General features: G+C 40.8%; 1 protein-coding gene across 2 annotated transcripts; it reads right to left on the bottom strand.

The window, feature by feature from the left end:
* Window positions 1-17,005: 17,005 nt before the first annotated feature.
* On the bottom strand, window positions 17,006-19,441 carry LOC141627103 (transcription factor SCREAM2-like). 2 transcript variants are annotated; one of them, XR_012536664.1, is made up of 5 exons: window positions 19,183-19,441; window positions 18,714-18,932; window positions 17,909-18,079; window positions 17,604-17,704; window positions 17,014-17,245 (listed from the first exon to the last, which is right to left on the bottom strand). XR_012536664.1 is itself a non-coding variant. In XM_074440574.1 (4 exons), exons 2-4 carry the CDS (start codon window positions 18,921-18,923, stop codon window positions 17,690-17,692), a joined length of 396 nt encoding a protein of 131 aa, XP_074296675.1. In that variant the 5' UTR covers window positions 18,924-18,932; window positions 19,183-19,441; the 3' UTR covers window positions 17,006-17,689. The 2 variants fall into 2 exon arrangements, 1 of the variants encoding a protein (XP_074296675.1); XM_074440574.1 differs by having other exon boundaries at window positions 17,006-17,704.
* Window positions 19,442-20,295: the final 854 nt, after the last annotated feature.

The raw sequence follows: 20,295 nt of genomic DNA on the forward strand, positions 1-20,295 counted from the left end.
AAGGTAAAAAGGTGAGCTTTTACCATAAGAGAGATTTATCGACGTTAACAATTCGGATTCTTCATAATGAGAAAACAAAGGAAACAGACATTACAAGTGACAAAGGTAAGAAAAAGAGGAGGACGAGACGTCCTCGAAAGAGGACGATGGTTACTATAAATGACGACTTGTCTCCTTTTGATATCAACAATGAGAAGCCTCGTGTTCCTGATGCAAGTTCGAGCACGTCCTCCATATGTGACAATTTTAGTACTGCTGGTACTCAAATCCTCCAACTACCAAACACCGTCATTTCTCATGATCCTAGTTCACCATTCTCTTCTAATATTGATGGCGCCACTTCTGTCTGTACTTAAGCTCATTATGATTCGAATGCTGACCCGCCTTTCCTATTTTCAGCTTGTCCAAAGAAGTGTAAGATGTACTCTTCCTCGTTTAACAACTTATCGTCTGCCCCTAGGACGTCTAAACTTTGCAGGTACTCTCTTACACGGTATGGGAAAATCAAAAGGAGAATTATCACTCCCAGGAAGACATTTAGCCAAGGGAAGGAATCTCCAAGACATAGTTTATCTACTTTCTCTGCAAGTAGATCTCTCACCCATAAATTTCTACGTCCTCGTGGCGTAGGTATGTCTTGTTGCAGGTACTCCTCCGAAGCTCAGTTGATAAGGAAGAGGAAAGAAATGTTTGCCCAGTTGGCCAACTCTGATCGTCCCCTTAAGAAGCCTATTTTGTTTATCACCCCCTACTTAGTTTAGTTTCTTATTCAAATAATGTAATAATAAAGTATGACTCTAAGAGTCATATATAAACGATAGAACTTTTCTTTCCTGTTGCCAAAAAGAAAAAAAAACATTTTGCCTTTACATGATCTTCAAGCCTACTTTAACCATGTTTTTTTTCCAATTATATATCTAAATTTTCTTTATTAAAATCTCATTTTATAAAAGTTTATTTTATAACTTTTTTTTTTTTTTTTGGCAACAGTAAAGAAAGGGATTACAATCTCATGGCCCGAGATGCCAGGCCATGTGCTACAGCATTAAGGTTCCTTGAAATATACGAAAAACTTAAACAATGAAAATAAGCATAAAACCCCTTGAGATCCTGCAGAATGCCTTTGACAACATGATGCACTCCTGCCAAACCTGCAATCTGACATATTAGTGGTAAACAATCAGACACCACCTCTAGGTGGAGGAAACCTTTCCCGACAGCCCACTGGATAACCTCAAAGATACCGAGAGCCTCCGCGTGCAAAGCTGATTCTGCTGTAATCTTCCTGCTCCCGTGAGCAAATCTGACCCCCGCATCATCGAAAGCCACCCACCCAATCCCGGCGGCCAAGTTTTTAGACCACCCTGCGTCAACCTTAACCCTGATTTGTCTACACGGATCCCTCCGACCAACCACATACATAGGAAACCCCTCCTTGATAGATCTCATCTCGGTGCCATCCATTGAAAGCATCCCCTGACCTTTCACCTTATCACTGCGTTCCGTCTCCTTCATCATAGCTTGTATATACGTTTCCACATTGTTATCGACGGACTCCAGAAGAATACGCGGCATAACCCTACCCCCCTTGAATACCACATTATTGCGGGCAGTCCAAAGACCCCATAACGTCGCCAGGAAGACAATAACTCTCCGTTCCCCACCCTCCATCTTCTCCAAAAACCGGATCCAATTTACGATCCAATCACAAAGTGGTACCATAGTCACCCCTTCAACCCGAATACCTAAGACCGTCCCCGCCCAAACCCTAGCAGACAAAGCACAATCCCTAAAAATGTGTTCCACCGTCTCACAAAAAGGTTGATCCCCCAGACACATTTGACAAGTATGGTTTCCATCAATTGATCGCTTCTGGAACTCAAAACCCACTGGAAGAGTGTTTGTGATGATCTTCCAGATCAAAATTTTCCATAAATTCGGCCCAGGTAAGTTCCATAATCGGGATTTACAGAAACCCCTCCCTGTCATCGTGATCCTAGATTTATCTTTTAACGTCCCCTTTTTTTCAAAAAACTCCATGAAGGCAAGACCGTACCCACTTTTAACCGAGTAAACACCATTACTCGTAAGAGGCCAAAAAACTTCATCCTGCTTCCTCGACGCACATAACGTAGTTGCAATAATCCGCTCCGCATCCTGTGACTTAAAAAGTGCACGCACCAACGGGGCATTCCAATTAAAATCGCTATTCCATAACTCACGAACTTGAAGGCTCTCCAGAAAGAGAAAAGCAGAATCCAGTAAACGATCCTGTGGTTCAGGTGATTCCCCATTTACCCACTTCGCATTCCACACATTGAGCTCAGATTCCAAGCCCGGTTTCCAACCAATATTCTCCATGATCAGCTCCAGACCATATGTAATACTTTTAACCCCCCAAGAGCAACCAGAAACCTGCTTAGGGCGGGTTCCATCAACAAAAATATTAGTGCCAAAGATTTTCCGCCGGAAGATCCTGCTGAAGTAAGAATCATCCCCTGAAACCAATCTCCACCCGTTCTTGGCAAGCAGCGCCTTATTAAGGCACCCCACATTCCTTATGCCCAATCCCCCCGAACTCTTGGGAAGACTGAGGAAATTCTTACTGCACCAATGTAGTTTCTTCCCCAATTTGCACCCAGCCCACCAAAATTGTGCCAACAAAGTATTGAGCTTTGATGACACACTTACCGGAATTTTGAAAACCGATAGAAAGTAATTAGAAAGGTTTGATAGGACTGAAGAAATTAGGGTTAACCTACCAGCAGGCGATAAGAAAATTCCGTTCCATGAAGAGATACGTTTAGAGACATAATCAAGAAGGGAATCAAAGATCCCCTTCTTTGACTCTTTAAATTCTGCAGGGATTCCCAAATACTTTCCAATACCCTTTGTTGCTTGTACACAAAGTACCCTCATAGTCTCTTGAGCCTTTGCTAGCGTCGTACTTGGACTAAAGAGAATGCCAGATTTGTCCAAATTCAATTTTTGCCCAGACGCATCACAATAATCATCCAAAATCCTTTTTAGGGTAAAAGCCGCTCGCCCGCTATCTTGGAAGAAAAAAACCGAATCATCAGCAAAGAATAAGTGAGTGATTGGTCTCTCCTGTTGACATAACGTGATCCCTTTCAACAGCCCCACCTCCTTTGCATTTTCAACCTGCCCTCCTAGCAAGTTTATTTTATAACAATGTACATATTTTAATATCTTGTCATAACTATTAAGAGTCAAAGTATTAGATGACCAATAGTATGACTAGTTCTCTATTATAATTAGTAGAAGCTTCTGGTTTCCAACAAGTTCTAATGAATAGTATACTAAACCTAATATAGTGGTCTCATTTATGTAAACACAAGCGGGACAAATAGAGGAAAAGTGCGGGGTGCATCCCTCGGATCCGCCGTTGGAAAACTAAGAATATAAGCTTTCATCTCCAATTGATATTGCATCAATTGAGACTTTATAACTGAAGATAAGCGCTTGATGAAATTGAGCCTTGTGCAAAAAGACCTCAATTCTTTGTTTTAGACAAATATTTGCATTGAAGGTTTCACCACTTGACTTGACTCGATAATAGGAATTATTTGCAGGCTTGTGTTGATCTTTAACCTCCATTACTTTGGGTTTGACACGATTTCGGTTGACATGAGTGAGTGTGGCTTTGCTTGACTTTGCTCAATTATATCCACCAAAATCAACATATTCATGCTCATGACCAAGACTTGATTGCCTAGTGACTCGAATCTCACCATAATCTTGAAAAATTCCGATGTTTAAGCTCTTCACTCAAGTATATGGAATATACAATAAATACCACTCAAATACGCTCAAAAGCACCCAAATATCCATCTTTAACAACTAAAACCGCTTTATCAGGTTTGAACCCGGCGGCCGATCAATTTGGGTCGGAAAGGATCATGGATGTAATACTACGGTTTTCTATGTCTATGGGTACTCTATCGAGTGGGGCTTACTCTGTCGAGTAAGTATGTTTTTATACGAAACAGTAGTCTACCTGATGGGTACTCGATCGATTACGTGTGACACTCGATCGAGTAAGGGGCACTCGATCGAGTAAGTTGGTCTTACGGGTTATTTTAGCCGGGTTATGTTAATAACGCGTGATTAGTATTTAAGGGCTCCGTCATCTTTCTTAATCACTTTTCACTTTTCTAAAAACCTTTCATAGAGAGAAAAGAGTACGTTGTTTCATTCTTCGCGTTTTTATCAAATCCCAAAGGCTAAGGTTATGGGATCGTCGTGTTCTTTACGCCGTTGAGTTCGTCGCGTCAAGGTTAAGATTCTTTTATAATTTTTATACTGTTTCGTTGAGTTTGTTTAAAAGCCTAATTGGGTAGAATTGGGGGTTTTGGGAGTATTATGTTGTTTAGATGGTAATTGTATGAATATGTGTTTATAGAAGAAGGTTTCGTAGAGGAGCATTACTGATTAGCTGCTTGTGACGGTCTCGTGGTTGCTTATTCCAGATAGGGTTTTCCTACTCGGTTATTGATTACATGATGTTGTCGATGGTAGTTTATTGTTGTTGGTTCATATCGTATTGGAATTGGTAATTGGTGATTGTTGTTGTATAATGTAGTTGGTTGTGATTGTTTATCTGTGGTACTCAAGGTGCGTCCTCGGCTGAGTGGAGTCACTTGCGAGACTGGCTTCACGCCCTTGATTCGCCCTATGTGGAATCCGCCAAAGAGGGGATGTGCACATTAAGGAACAAGGGTTATCGCTCGGATGAGATGAGCGGGGCTTAGGTGGGAACGATTACGGTCTCCCACTGGCGGTGTGGAATACTTGTTGAGATGAGTATTCTGGCAGGACTACACACTTTAGTGTGAAAGTGTGTAGTCAGGTGTGCGGAGTTATGATGGATATTGGGTGATTGTTGTGTTGTTTCTGTTGTATTATTTTTGTGTAATCAGTAACTGACCCCGTTTAAATGTTTTGAAAACTTTGGTGATCCATTCACGAGTGGTGAGCAGTTATTGAATAGGTATGAGATGGACGCGCATGGATAGTTGGGTTGAGTCATCACGAGATGTCTAGAAGTCTTCCGCTGTGTCGTTAAACATTTATTTACTTTAGTTGGTTTGACATTTTTGGGAAACAGTTGTATTTTCTTTAACAGTTTTGGTATTGGACATGTATCGCTCTAAATTTACTTAATAAAGTACGTTTCTTTATTGTCTATTTGATATACATTGCCTCAGATAACCGAGATGGTATCATTCACATATATTGGGTGGTCCTGGTAAGGCAGTTAGTGTTTGGGGGTGTTACAAAGTGGTATCAGATCGACGATTTTGGAACCTGTAACTAATGAACCCAATGAATCTAGGGAGTCAAAATAAAATGAACCCGGGTAGGAGTTGTTAGGAGCTAATACAACGACTTGGGAGACGTCCTAAAGTCGCGATCTCGCCCTACAACTTTGAACCAGTCACTATGGAGTGTGTCTAGGGTCGCTATGTGTTTATTTAAGTTATGTTGCATATCTATGTTGAAATGTGTTGTATGAATCGGTGGATGAATGCATGTGGAGGATGGAGAATGTGGTGGTAAAAAGGTGAGTAAGTAACATGATTATATGTTGATATGAAAACGGAATTGCGTGATGATTGATTTCTAATGTGGTTTATTAGAAACATGTGAAATAGGATGTTGATTGTTGTATATACGTATGCATATCGATTTATGTATATATAGTTGTTGTGGGAAGTAGTTGAGTTGAACATGCGGGTAGTATACGAGTCAGCATGACTCGATCGAGTAGGGGGCACTCGATCGAGTAGGCGAGGGACTCTATCGAGTGGGTATGACTCGATCGAGTGGTGTGTATATCGTTTCTGGACAGTCTGCTGTTTTTAGGCACTCGATCGAGTAAGAAGGGGGACTCGATCGAGCGTGGTCTACTCGATCGAGTAAGTATGGGGATCGATCGAGCAAGGTTTTGATGCTTTCTGGTCAGGTTCTGGAGTCGAGGCACTCGATCGAGTAAGGGGGCAACTCGATCGAGTGGCCTCAACTCGATCGAGTGGGTGGTGTTGCTCGGTCGAGTGTGAGCTGATTAGGTTATATACGTGTTTAAGTTATGGGATGTGTGTTTATGTTTACCTCTTCTCTTATATAGTTCAAAGATGCCGCCGAAAAGATCTGCGTTGTATGCTAGGGCCGAGATGATGAGTATTGATGAGGTGGCCAAGATGCTTGAGCATCAGGTGGCGCTGACTGAGGCCTTAAAGAAGTTTGGGAAGGATAAAGAGGCTGGGGTGGATTTTGCTAAGATGAGTGTCACCATAGCCCGTTTCAACCCAAAAGAATACATGGGCACTGGAGCACCAATTTTGCTCGACAATTGGCACAAAGAGATGGAGAATATTCTTAATGTGGTTCATTGCCCGAAGGACTTTAGAGTGGAACAAGCTGCATTCTACTTGAGAGATGTGGTCGGAGAATGGTGGGATAAGGTGAGGGAGAGTGCCTTAGATCTGTATGTGAGATAGGGGAAGTCAGCTATACCTTGGGATGAGTTCAAGAGAGCTATGCGCCGAGAGTTTGTGCCTGAGCATGTCCGTAGCAAACTGAGAGAGGAGTTTGATGATTTAAAAATGACTCCGGAGATGAATGTAGCTGAGTATTACCATAAGTTCAACGAGAAGTCTAGGTATGCTGAGGATAAAGGGTTGAACCAGGAGAACTTAGCGTTGAGGTTTGAGAAGGGTTTGACATATAAGATCATGGAGAAGTTGCCTGTAGGAGTCCTTACTGATGTTAAGGAAGTGAATGAGCGGGCCAGGAGAGCTGAGAGGTTGTTCGAGATGGACAAGGAGAACAGGGAGAGAGGTCCCGAGAAGAGGAAGGCTAAGAGCGAGGGTGGTGGTCAGTCTAGTTACAAGACGGGCAACCATAACCAAACGAGGGCTTACTCATCGAGGTCGGGGTTCAGTGGTGGAGCTTCCTATGGGCGTGGCCGAGGTGGTGGTAGTAGCAGCTGGGGAATATCTTGCTTTAACTGTGGCGGTATGAGCCACAAGAGACATGAGTGCACTAGTGTTGTGGGCAGGGGTTTTCAGAGGCAATCACATGGGAGTTTCTCTCAGGGTCCGTCTCAGAGTTATGCTAGTAACAGGCCGGCGGGGTCATGAACAATTAGGGTGGTCTAAACAACAACGGTGGGGCTAACCGCAATGGCGGTAATTCATATCAGAAACCGGCAACGAACAACAACCAGGGGTCGGCTGCTAAGCCGTCTACTTCTGCTAGTACTGTCCAGGGAGGTGGATAGAAGACTAGTGGCAAGCTTTTCATGATGGACAAGAAGGCAGCTGAGGATGATGCTCACCGGTACTTTTCTTGTTAATGGTGTATTTACCTTTATTTTTTTTTTATTCGGGGGCGTCACATTAGTTTGTATCGCCGAGTCATGCTAAGCTTTTGTGTTTGAGAGAGTTTGAGTCTGTAAAAGATGGAATTTATACCGTCGGGTGAATCTGTAACTTGTGGGCGGTTGTATCTATGATAGTTGGCAGGTTGACCTTCCAGTAGATTTGTTAGAGTTTCCCATGGATGGTTTTGAGATGATAGTTGGTATGGACTGGTTGGTAAGTACAAGGCTAGGATAGACTGTCACCAAAAGAGAGTTTCTTTGAGGGGACCTAAGGGAGTTAGTGTATCTTATCGTGGGTTTGTTGTCAAACCCAAAGTCAAAGTGATTGCAGCGGTGACATTGAAGTCCTATCGGAGGAAGGGATGTCCTTTGATCCTATGCCATGTGAGAGACCATAATAAGGTGAGTTCGACAGTTGATCAGATACCAGTGGTAGGAGTGTTTGCAAATGTTTTTCCGGAGGAGATACCAGGTTTACCACCAAAGAGGGAGATAGATTTCAGTGTGGAGTTAAAACCAGGGACGGGAACAATCTTTAAGGCCCCTTACCGCATGGGTTCTAAGGAGTTGGAGGAGTTGAAGAAACAGTTGGATGATTTGATTGATAAGGGATACATTAGACCTAGTGTATCACCGTGGGGAGCACCAGTTCTATTTGTGAAGAAGAAAGATGGGAGTTTGAGGTTGTGCATCGACTACAGAGAGCTGAATAGGGTTACAGTGAAGAATAAGTATCATTTGCCAAGGATAGATGATCTGTTTGACCAGTTGAACGGGGCAACAGCCTTTTCCAAGATTGATTTGAGGTCAGGTTACCATCAGGTGAAGATTCGGGATGAGGACATACCAAAGACACCTTTTACATTAAGGTATGGTCACTATGAGTATGTGGTGATGCCGTTTGGGTTATCTAATGCACTTGCAGTGTTTATGGATTTGATGAACCGGGTCTTTAGTCAGTTTTTGGATCGGTTTGTGATGGTGTTCGTCGATGATATGTTAGTCTATTCCAAGACTAAGGAGGAGCATGAGGAGCACTTGAGGTTGGTGTTGCAGACTTTGCGTGACAATCAGCTATATGCAAAGTTGTCTAAGTCTGAGTTCTGGCTCAACGAGGTTGCCTTTCTGAGGCATGTGATTTCTAAGAAGGGTGTAGCTGTGGATCCGGCAAAGATAGAGGCAGTCACTCGGTGGGAAGCACCAAAGAATATGGCAGAGATCAGGAGTTTCTTAGGTTTGGCAGGGTACTACCGTCGATTTGTGAAAGACTTTTTAAAGATCGGCAGACCTATGACAGCGTTGATAAGGGAAGAGAACAGGTTTCGTTGGGATGAAAGTTATGAGACAGTGTTCCAAACATTAAAGGAGCGTTTGACCACAACTCCAGTCTTAGCCTTACCTGAAGGGTGTGAGAACTTTGAGGTATATACAGATGCTTCAAAGAATGGATTGGGATGTGTGTTAATGCAGAACGGGAAAGTAATTGCCTATGCTTCTAGGAAATTGAAGCCTTATGAGGAGAACTATCCGACACATGATTTGGAGTTGGGTGCAGTTGTGTTTGCTCTCAAGATTTGGAGGCACTATCTTTATGCGGCGACCTTTAAGGTATTTTCAGATCATAATAGTCTCAAGTACATCTTCACTCAAAAGGAGCTGAACATGAGACAGAGGAGGTGGATAGAGCTGATAGGGGATTATGACATGGATATTATATACCATGAAGAGAAGGCAAACGTGGTTGCAGACGCGCTGAGCAAGAAGAGTGTGCATTCTCTATGCACAGCTATGTCTTTGATGAGGTTGAGAGATGAGGTGGGGAAGTTGGGGATACATATGATACAGAATGGGGATGCTATAGGGGACTTGACAGTGGAGCCAGATATTTATGACGACATTCGCAGGAAACAGGCTTTGGATCCTAAGATTGAGGAGTGGGGAGCTGGAGTAGAGAAAGGGACAGTGTCTCGGTTCTCTATTCATACAGATGGCAGTGTAAGATTTGATGGCAGGTGGTGTGTTCCTAATGATGAGGAGTTGAAAAAGATGATCATGACAGAGGCTCATTGCACACTATATTCAGTACATCCAGGTGGTGACAAGTTGTATAAAGATTTGAAGAAAACTTTATGGTGGCCTGGGATGAAGAAGGAAACAGCCGAGTTTGTGGCTCGATGTCTGACATGTCAGAGGGTTAAGGGAGAGCAGCGACGACCACAAGGTAAGATTCAGTCTCTTGAGGTACCTGAGTGGAAATGGGAGTCTATCTCTATGGACTTTATAGTGGGTGTGCCGAGGAGTCAACAGAGTAACAACATGATATGGGTAATAGTTGACCGTTTGACCAAGTCAGCTTATTTTGTTCCGATGAAAGATACTTGGACCAAGATACAGTTAGCTTTAGCTTATAGGAAGCATGTTCTTCATTTGCATGGGGTGCCTAAGGATATAGTGTCAGATAGAGACGCGAGATTGGTTCTGGAGAGAGTTGCAGGATTTGATGGGAACTACTTTCAAGATGAGTAAAGCTTTTCATCCTGCGACAGATGGGCAGACAGAGAGAACTATCAAGACCTTGGAGGACATGTTGAGGTCCTGTGTGATGGCGTTTGGTGGTAGCTGGGAGGATCGGTTGGATCTGATTGAGTTTTCTTATAACAACAGCTACCACACGAGTATTGAGATGGCACCGTTCGAGGCTTTGTATGGGAGGAGGTGTAGGAGTCCGATTTGATGGGATGATAGAGCTGAGGCAGTAGTTTTAGGACCACAGATGGTACAGGAGATAATAGAACATGTTAAGCTTATCAGACAAAAGATGAAAGCGGCCCAGGATCGACAAAAGAGTTATGCAGACTTACATCGCCGTGACATAGAGTTTAAGGTTTGGGACAAGGTTATTTTGAAAGTGTCTCCTATGCGTGGGGTTATGAGGTTTGGTAAGAAAGGGAAGTTGAGCCAGAATTTTATCGGACCATATAAGATTTTGGATCGTGCGGGTGAGGTTGCTTACCGGTTAGCGTTACCAGCGGCTTTGGATAGGGTGCATAATGTGTTCCACGTATCTCAGTTATGGAATTATGTGAGTGATCCTTCACATGTGCTAGAGGTGAAGAACATAGAGTTGGATAAGTCCTTGTCTTATCTTGAGGTGCGAAAACAGATTCTTGATCGCAAGGTTCGGAAAACTAGGAGCGGGGAAACAGTGTTGCTTAAGGTTCTATGGTCTAACCATGAGGTTGAGGAAGCTACTTTGAAGGCGGAAGAGGCTATGAGGGAGCGGTAACCGTCTCTTTTTGATCAGGCATGTGTGGTTACAGGGACGTAACCATGTTTCTTTTAGGGGGGTAGGAGATGGTCGCATAAGGTTTTGGTGTGGGTTTATGTTAGTAGTTGCCTTGAGTCGGGCTGAGTTGCGGTTGGGAGTTTTGTTTTGAGTTTTAATTGCATTGTTGTGTCGTGTTTTGAGTTAGTATGTTTTGTTTTTATGTATGGGTTGAACTTCAGGGACGAAGTTCTTTTTAAGGAGGGAAGACTGTAATACTACGATTTTCTATGTCTATGAGTACTCTATCGAGTGGGGCTTACTCTGTCGAGTAAGTATGTTTTTATGGGAAATAGTAGTCTGCCTGATGGGTACTCGATCGAGTACGTGTGACACTCGATCGAGTAAGGGGCACTCGATCGAGTAAGTCACTTACTCGATCGAGTAAGTTTGTCTTACGGGTTATTTTAGCCGGGTTTTGTTAATAACGCGCAATTAGTATTTAAGGGTTCCGTCATCTTTCTTAATCATTTTTCACTTTTCTAAAAACCTTTCAAAGAGAAAAAAGGGTACATTGTTTCATTCTTCGCGTTATTATCAAATCCAAAAGGCTAAGTTTGTCGGATCGTCGTGTTCTTTACGCCGTTGAGTTCATCGCGTCAAGGGTAAGATTCTTGTATAATTTTTATACTGTTTCGTTGAGTTTGTTTAAAACCCTAATTGGGTAGAATTGGGGGTTTTGGGAGTATTATGTTGTTTAGATGGTAATTGTATGAATATGTGTTTATAGGAGGAGGTTTCATAGAGGAGCATTACTGATTTGCTTCTTATGATGGTCTCATGGTTGCTTATTCCAGGTAGGGTTTCCCTACTCGGTTATTGATTACATGATGTTGTTGATGGTTGTTTATTGTTGTTGGTTCATATTGTATTGGAATTGGTAATTGGTGATTGTTGTTGTATAATGTAGTTGGTTGTGATTGTTTGTCTGTGGTACTCGAGTTGCGTCCTCGGCTGAGTGAAGTCACTTACGGGATTGGCTTCACGCCCTTGATTTGCCCTCTGTGAAACCCGCCACAGAGGGGATGTACACATTAAGGAATATGAGTTATCGCTCGGATGAGATGAGCGGGGCTTATGTGGGAAAGGTTGCGATCCCCCACTGGCGGTGTGGAATACTTGTTGAAATGGGTGTTCTGGCAGGACTACACACTTTTGTGTGTAGTCTGGTGTGCGGAGTTATGATGGAGATTGGGTGATTGTTGTGTTATTTCTGTTGTGTTATTTTTGTGTAATCAGTAACTCACCCCGTTCAAATGTTTTGAAAACTTTGGTGATCCATTCACGAGTGGTGAACAGTTATTGAATAGGTATGAGATGGACGCGCATGGATAGCTGGGTTGAGTCATCACGAGATGTCTAGATGTCTTCCGTTGTGTCGTTAAACATTTATTTACTTTAGTTGGTTTGACATTTTTGGGAAACAGTTGTATTTTCTTTAACAGTTTTGGTATTGGACATGTATCACTTTAAATTTACTTAATAAAGTACGTTTCTTTATTGTCTATTTGATATACATTGTCTCGGATAACCGAGATGGTATCATTCACATGCATTGGGTGGTCCTGGAAAGGCAGTAAGTGTATGGGGGTGTTACAATGGACCCGTTGGTCTAGTCTTAGGATCCCATCTCTTGTGTTGGTCGGTTCCATCAAGAAAACCCCCAGATTAGAAGATTGGTTAACTTCTTATGTTGGTTGTTTCACACGGTCAAGTTTCAAGAAGTATTCAATGAATACGTTTGAGTTTTGGAAAATTTGCAATTGTTATGCTAATGTCGTGCATTTTACTAATCATTTATTTACTATAGCGATAATTTATGAGGGTAAAGTCGTCACACCCTATCAAACACATTTATAACTCAATACCTAACTAGTATAGTAAGTTAAGTCGAGGTCGATCACAAGGATGGTGGGGTTAGACTTATTATGCGTGGTCCGGTGGGAACAGAATGGAGCAGCGATGCGAGAAAAACCGTGGTGGGCTGGTTGTTGGTTATTGATGGCATTTAATGGTGCTTGATAATGGTGAGAATATATTGTAATTGAGCAACAGTTAACGAAAACAGTGAGGGTTGTAGATCTTTGATAAGTTGACTTAGGTTTTAATTCAAGCCTCTTCAATTTAATCAGCATGCCATTCTGCCTTGCACCCGTCTATATTCCTTTGACTCTCGATTTCCCCATATTCTTTCACGAACTAGTTCCTACAAAATCAACACAACAAAGGAGCAGTATTGTGGACATGGGCCACGTCTCGGTCTGCGGATTTGGGCCGTAAGCCGATCCGCGGTCACGGGCCACCTGCACGCCAGGCCAATCTGTGGACATGCAGAGGTCTCTTTGAAAGCCACGCTCGGCGGCGTAAAATGCTTTCGACCGGATCGCTTTAGATCGGTCGGTATCGTCTCGGCAAGGGCCGCGAAACGATGTAGAGATGTTCGGAGTCGCCACCAAGCATTTGTGGGATGCCTGGAACCCGTTCGAATCCACTTTATACCTAGGTCAAATCAAGGCAAAAAGCGGTGTTTGACATAGATACTAAAGATAAGGAGTCGTCCCCCTTTTCGCATTCTATGCCTAAAATGACTCTCGTACGCCCTGGATAAGGCCATCCACTATCCAAAGGTTCTGAGCAAGGGGTGAGGGTACGTATTGGGAAGCCCTTTAATCGGACACCCAATCCCGCCCGCGTTAGCGGCCTCTACTGATCGATCGTGGTTGTTTAAGTGCAAAAGTTGATAGAACGGTTAAAATGCATGAATGCGCATCCAAGAGTTTAACCTAACATGTGAGCTTTTTAAGTCGGTTTGTTAATCCAAATATCAAGTATAAGATGTCAAAGTTGGATTTAGATTGATTTGCATGTGAAAACGGAAATTAAACATCCATTTACCAAGTTAGGATTACGATGTTTAACACGATCCATTTATTGAAAAAGGATGTCAAATGACAAAGTGTAAAAAGGTAAGCTTGTCAATCTGATCCGTCATGTATTCGGATTAACCGTAATCGGGATCGTCCTAGACAAGTGCTAAAAACGGGGCAGAACAGCACCAGGCAGCCCCATTGGGGCGCGAGCCTATTGGCGATAGAAGGGGCTCTGCCCAGGTTTTGAAAGGAAACAGAGGGCCGCTTGGGGCGCGAACCATGAGGCAAGCCAAGAGGCGTCTCCTGGTTTTTGAAAAGGTTATTTAAAACCATATTTGTGATGAATGATTTGCAAATGTTGTTTGCATGACTCGGAATAATTACTATTATGTTAGTAATATTCGTTGTCGGATTTGCATGTTTTGAAAAGCATAATAAAATGGTAAAAGGAAAATGTTTGATTTGAACTAATTATGTTAAGTTCAATTCTTTGTAATTAGTCAAGTTTGTCATCATACTCGGATTAAACCGACATGGTATAAAGAACCAAGGATGATTATGAATTATGACTAATATGTTTACAAATGTAAACAAATGAGAAAAATGCTAAATAAAAGAAAAGGGGTGTTAAAATACCCATTAAAATGTAATTAACCAACAATATCATCGGGTCACGGAATAAACCGTCATGGTATAAAGAACCAAGGATGATTTTTGTAATGGCCAAAATATGTTTTATCATAAAAATGAATTAAAACATTTGAAATGGTAAAAACCGTAAAAGGAAAGAAGTAAGAATAAAAGAAAGTGTTGAAGGAAAGACGAACTCAAACACGGATGAGTCTGACCCGAGACCCATAAGAGGCGCGAGCTCCTTGCATAGCAAGGAGCTTCTGTCTCAGGCCAAAACTCGGTTTTGGCTCGTCTAACCTATATTTGAATCGTGTTATGCATTGTTCATACTTATAGACTTATAAAAACAGTAAAGACATGAATTAAAGTGAGATATTTACACCCTAAAACTTACGTGTATTGATATTTGCGATGTAGACGACTTTAGAGACAGTTTGCTCGTTGCGACTACTTACGATCAAAGAAGTTTAAAAGAGTGCCTTAAAAAAGGATTTTGTTTTGAAAATGAGTTAAAAATATGTTAATTAAAACATGTTGATTGATTAGTTGAGTTGGTCGAATGGGTCGGTCGAATGCACGGCGACGGTACCAAACAATATGTGTAAGGCTTGTGTTTTCGGTAGGTCGTAAACACGTGTCGATTTTGTGACTTAGGAAGTCGAGTATAGAAGTTTAAGGGAGAGGTGAAGGGGAGGACGCTCGCGTCAAGATTGTGTTGTGTGATGGTGGGTATTTATAGAGAAATGTGGGATGGTAGGTTGGTTGTGTTTGCTTAGAGGCTAAGCAGACAGCCTAAAGAGGCGCGAGCCAGCCCGTGACTCAATGGGGTGTGTTGTCGCTTTCGCAAATTTGGATTTTGCATTTGTTCTAACCAATGTTTTGTTGGTTGTGATTTGTGGTCGTTGAGGTTTGCTTAGCCATGTAAGCTTCCTCTTGGGTGATATTTGGGGTAGGTATTTTGTGTCTTTGACTCGGGTTTGACCCGTGTGAGTCAGGATTTGAATTTCGAGGCGGTTTTTGGCTCGGTGTCGGTTTAGTCTCTAAATAGGGTCATTTTAATGGAAATGACATGATGAAGACATTCATGGCATTATTTTTGACATTCGAGATTTGGGTTGACTCGGGTTGACTCAGGTTGACTCGAGTTGCGGGTTTCTGAGTCGGTTTTGGGTCCGAAGACGGTTTTAACTCTAAATAGGGTTATTTTAATGCAAATGAAGTTAGAAAAATTTTGAAATCATTTTTCATGTTCGAGTAGTGCATTAAACCGTCTCATGTATAGCCAATCCACGCACGCATATCAAAAACACGTTATAGTCCGATCATCATCGGGTGGTTTTTGGAAGGTGCAGATACTGGGTATCTACAAGTATAAGTTATCGAAATATAACGATTATTAGTAATTATTCTAATAAAATTAATTATTTCTAATTAAATAGTAAAATGAGCTATTAATCGATTAAATCATACAAAATCGAGTCAAATATATATATATATATATATATATATATATATATATAGAAATTGAATCATGTGAGGCACCCTTCTTATGGTGAGGCGGCTGGACTCATCTCATCCATTCAAATATAATTAGACTCGACGCACACGATTGTGCCACATCAACCACCAGTTATAACCCCACCCAAAAAAATATGTGATATCGTTCATTTTCACCTGTTATTTTATCTTCTCTTTTTCTCTCCTCTGCAATTTCGTTCGTTCATCACCATTCTCACGCAAGATTATAGCTTCGTTTGTTTCGGTTCATTCTTCTTTACTCTACTTGTGATTTTCGCTCCAAATTTCTAGATTTGTTGCATTTAAGTTGTTGATTGTATTTTTATGATTTTATTTCTATTTTGCTCACTGATTTACTTGATTTCGTTTGTTTTCGATTCGAGCTTGTTTTCTCTAGTTCCTTTTCTTCATATGTTTCGTCTCTTCACTTTCTATGCGTAGTAATCACAAATGGTTTTTCAGAGTTTTGAGCGAAAATCACAAGTAGAGTAAAGAAGAATGAACAGAAAAAAACAAAGGTATAATCTTGCGCGAGAATGGTGATGAACGAACGAAATTGCAGAGGAGAGAAAAAGAGAAGATAAAATAACAGGTGAAAATGAACGATATCACATATTTTTTTGGGTGGGGTTATAACTGGTGGTTGATGTGGCACAATCGTGTGCGTCGAGTCTAATTATATTTGAATGGATGAGATGAGTCCAAATTCCTCACCATAAGAAGGGTGCCTCACATGATTCAATTTATATATATATATATATATATATATATATATATATATATATATATATATATATATATATATATATATATATATATATATATATATATATATATATATATCACTACTACAAAAATGATCAAAGAGAATGGTTTGTAACCGTTCTCTTATGTAGTTTGGACCGTCCTGTGGCCAAGCGTTCTCTTTGATATAAGAGAACGGTTGAAATCAAGTCAACCCGGTCTCTTTGTAACAACAATCAGAATGGTTGCCTTTTAGAACCGTTCTCTTTGATATATAAAAAAGAACGGTCACATATAAGAACCAGTCTCTTTGATAAGGCAGTTCTCTTTGTTAGAGTTTTAGATTTTTTGGCGCCTTAGTTCTACCTTTTCAAAGAGAACAGTTGTGATTGTACTAACCGTTCTCTTTGATCCTGTTATTTTTTTTTTTAAATATTTCTATTTTTATCGTAACCCTACACGACTGAATCGTATAGCTCATAAGAATTAAACCTGTTACAATTCAGAAACTCCAGCAATTTTTTACACAAGAAAAACCTTCTGATTTAATTTGAACTATTGGGACAAATTCTATTGAAAAAAAATACAAAATCGTATCATGTTAAGAGCCTACAAATATCGAAGATACACTACCATTTGCAAAACATAAATAAAAATCCTTCAATCCTCACTTAGTCGCATCATAGTGCAAATAAATCGAACTTCAGAAAATTGTAATCATCATCTGCAGAAAAATTTCTTCAATTAGACCTGCACATAATTTCAATATTAAAAAGTCTGTTAAATAAAGGGCACCCTTAAAGAAATGATACTCATAAAACAAACCACCTTTTGCTGTTCGAGCTCTATTTTTTGTGTATCTTATACTAAGGAGGTTCTCTACTAATCTTACAAATGAAGACTACCTTAGTCTCAGAAAAACGTAACAACTAATGGATAGCTAAAGAGAAGTATCACATATTGTTTGCCACTTGGTCCAAACAAATTACATACATAAATATATTACTCGGCAATAAGAATCACACAGCCCAAAAGACTAGAAAGGAAGATCCCAAAGGAGCTTGCTCTCCAATGAAAATAATATGTAGGCTAAAGAAAAGCACTTTACCTATAGTGTGCATTCAGCGTATCGCATAACAACATAGTAAGCACCTGCGGAGCCAAATCTTCCATGCCCATGGATAAGTCGATTCCTCATTCCTCAAATTCCTAGAAGTAAGAACATGAAATTTTCAAACTATTGTCCATTGTAAAAGTCAATGAAAATGCTTAAGGGAAATATCAAATAACCCGGCAATAGTCTTCATTTGCGTTTATCTACAATAGCTATGTGCGTTCAAGAAGCGGAAGCAGCGAAGGAAAGGCTTTTATAAACTTGTCGCTTACAGGTTATCCGGGAAGTTTAATGCTTACCTTGGCTCGGAAAATATCTAAAGCAAATCCATTGAAACAACTTATGACAGCTTGCTGAACATCAAGCCCAAGGTTGTCCAAAGCTCTTACTGTGGACAACAATAGACCTGGCCTACATGCACAAAACATGTGGATATTCACCGCTCTTCCTTCCCTTGCTTTAACTTCAATCTGTAGTCGACACAAGACCCAAATTAAACCCCAATGGAACAGCCTAAGTATGATACCGAACCATTAATGAAATCCTGGGTTATTACTTTTCAACGTGCATTTATGGCCGAGTAAGTCTCAATTAAAACTGTCTTACGATAGATCAATTTACAACTACTTTACAATTTAGTCAAAAGATTCGCATACAATGGTAAAACGATAACTAAGGACAAACATGACAAACTACATGGTATGGTATGGTAAAATGATCTAACAGTAAGTTAATGTAAGGTGGTTTAAACAAGTCTTTTATTCATGCTGCACATAAATTTATCTACAACAGCATCATATAAATTGAATACAGATGAATAGGAGATGTACTTTCGAATACATATCTCCGTCACATGGGTGAAGTGAAGGAAGAAAGATTGATTTTTGATTTATCCACTTCTATGGTCGAAATTGTACGATCAATCAAAACATCAGCCCACATTATCTCAAGCTTCAGTAGTAATATACTATTCATTCTTACGGTGCTCAGCTGTTTAATTTGGTCCGACATGTGAGTGAGACCGTCTCATACAAGACTCAACCAAGAACAAAACTAAAGCATCAACAATACGAAACATAATAAAGCATTAAAAAAAAAAGCTACCCTGGCAGGCTGATTATTAGGCATAGGCAAAGAACAAGGGGACAGTTCCTGCTTGACACAAGACGGAAGAGTTGATGGAATCCGAGTGGAAGGATGAGAAGTTGATGGTATCATATTAGTCGACTCCAATTCAATGTGAAGATCACTTATCCTTTGTAGTAACTCCTTCAAATAATCGATTGCATCCCCAAGTATCGATGCTCTATCCATCTAAAACAACTACAACATGATAACAATACAAACATCACACAACAAATCTGTGAAAAACCCTAATTTCATCAACCCTAATTATCAAATCTAATCATTCTTAAGCCTAATACTTAAAACGCAGCAGAAATCATGCTATATTTAACTTCAAATAACAATACCAAGCATCACACAACAATCTAATTTGTTTAATTCGAATAAAAAATGGACTACCCAGAAACCCTAATTAATTAAATTGAAATTATCAAGTTGAATATTATACCATGTAAAAGAGACTGAAGAATGTCAAAGGAGGAGATGAGTCGCCGACAAACGCTCGTCGTGTGTTGTGGTTGTCGCATCCATTGTCGTCATGGCTATCGTGCATCGTGGCTGCGTTGGTACCAAAATGATAGTGGCAGAAGGACGGTGGATAAGGGTGGTGAAATAGGGTGGTAGGCGAGGGACGGTGGACGAGGGTGGTGGCGGTGGAAAGGGAGGAAAGGGAGTGAGAGGAAATGGAGGAAAAGATGACTGTAAGACGATATGAATTGGGATGAAGTGTAAATGGCAGTCTTTAGGGATTAATAGAGAACGGCCAAGGATAGGGACCGTGCTCTTTGTTTTATCAAGGAGAACGGTTCTGGATATATAACCGGTCTCTTTTATATTTTAAGACGGTTGGTCAAACCTAACCGTTCTCTTTGTTAATGTACGAGAACGGTTTGAACAAACAACCGTTCTCTATTGGAATCCTATATGCCCGCCAAACTTTAAATAACAAAGAGACCGGTTCCGCTATCAACCGTTCTTGAAGGTGCGTTCTCTTTGCCTTAAATTGTAGTAGTGTATATATATATATATAGAAAAAAACGGAACTTTTTATTGAGATCAAATCAAATTTTACAAGAAATTGGTGGGTAGCCGAGATACAATCTGGGCACCTACTCCCTTAGCAATAACAAAGCTAAGTCTAGTAAAAATAAAAGCAGTTGCGCGAGCCCCGACATCCAGGGAAACATAAAATTTATGAAACCGCTTGAGCAAAGCAACAACATCCGTCCCTAACTCCCTCAACGAAGAGAAAGAAAAAGGTAAAAACCCATATCCAACTGCCTCACACATGCTCTGGTACTTGGCACACTTGCGCTCCGCCGCATAAACCACCACGCGTCTGGGCATAAAGTGAGACATCCCAGACCGAGTCAATGAACATGATCTAGTCAAATCCTGATACGGTCGTTTTGTACCAAAAATAAATACCTAAGTACTACTAACAGAAGCTAGCGGTAAGTAGGTTCGATCTCCACAGGGAGGCAAAAATGAGATTTATCTGTTTTAAATTAGTCTAAGAGTAACGGGGATTTGAGTATTATTTCTAAACTAAGAGAGGTGG

Source organism: Silene latifolia, chromosome Y, assembly GCF_048544455.1.
Source record: "Silene latifolia isolate original U9 population chromosome Y, ASM4854445v1, whole genome shotgun sequence".
NCBI classification, from domain to species: Eukaryota; Viridiplantae; Streptophyta; class Magnoliopsida; order Caryophyllales; family Caryophyllaceae; genus Silene; species Silene latifolia.

Coding starts and splice junctions, on each gene's coding strand:
- LOC141627103 (XM_074440574.1), bottom strand. CDS start 18,923: ATGGATAGAGCATCGATACTTGGGGATGCAATCGATTATTTGAAGGAG. Junction 18,080..18,713: donor CTAATAATCAGCCTGCCAGG/GTAGCTTTTTTT, acceptor TGTCGACTACAG/ATTGAAGTTAAAGCAAGGGA.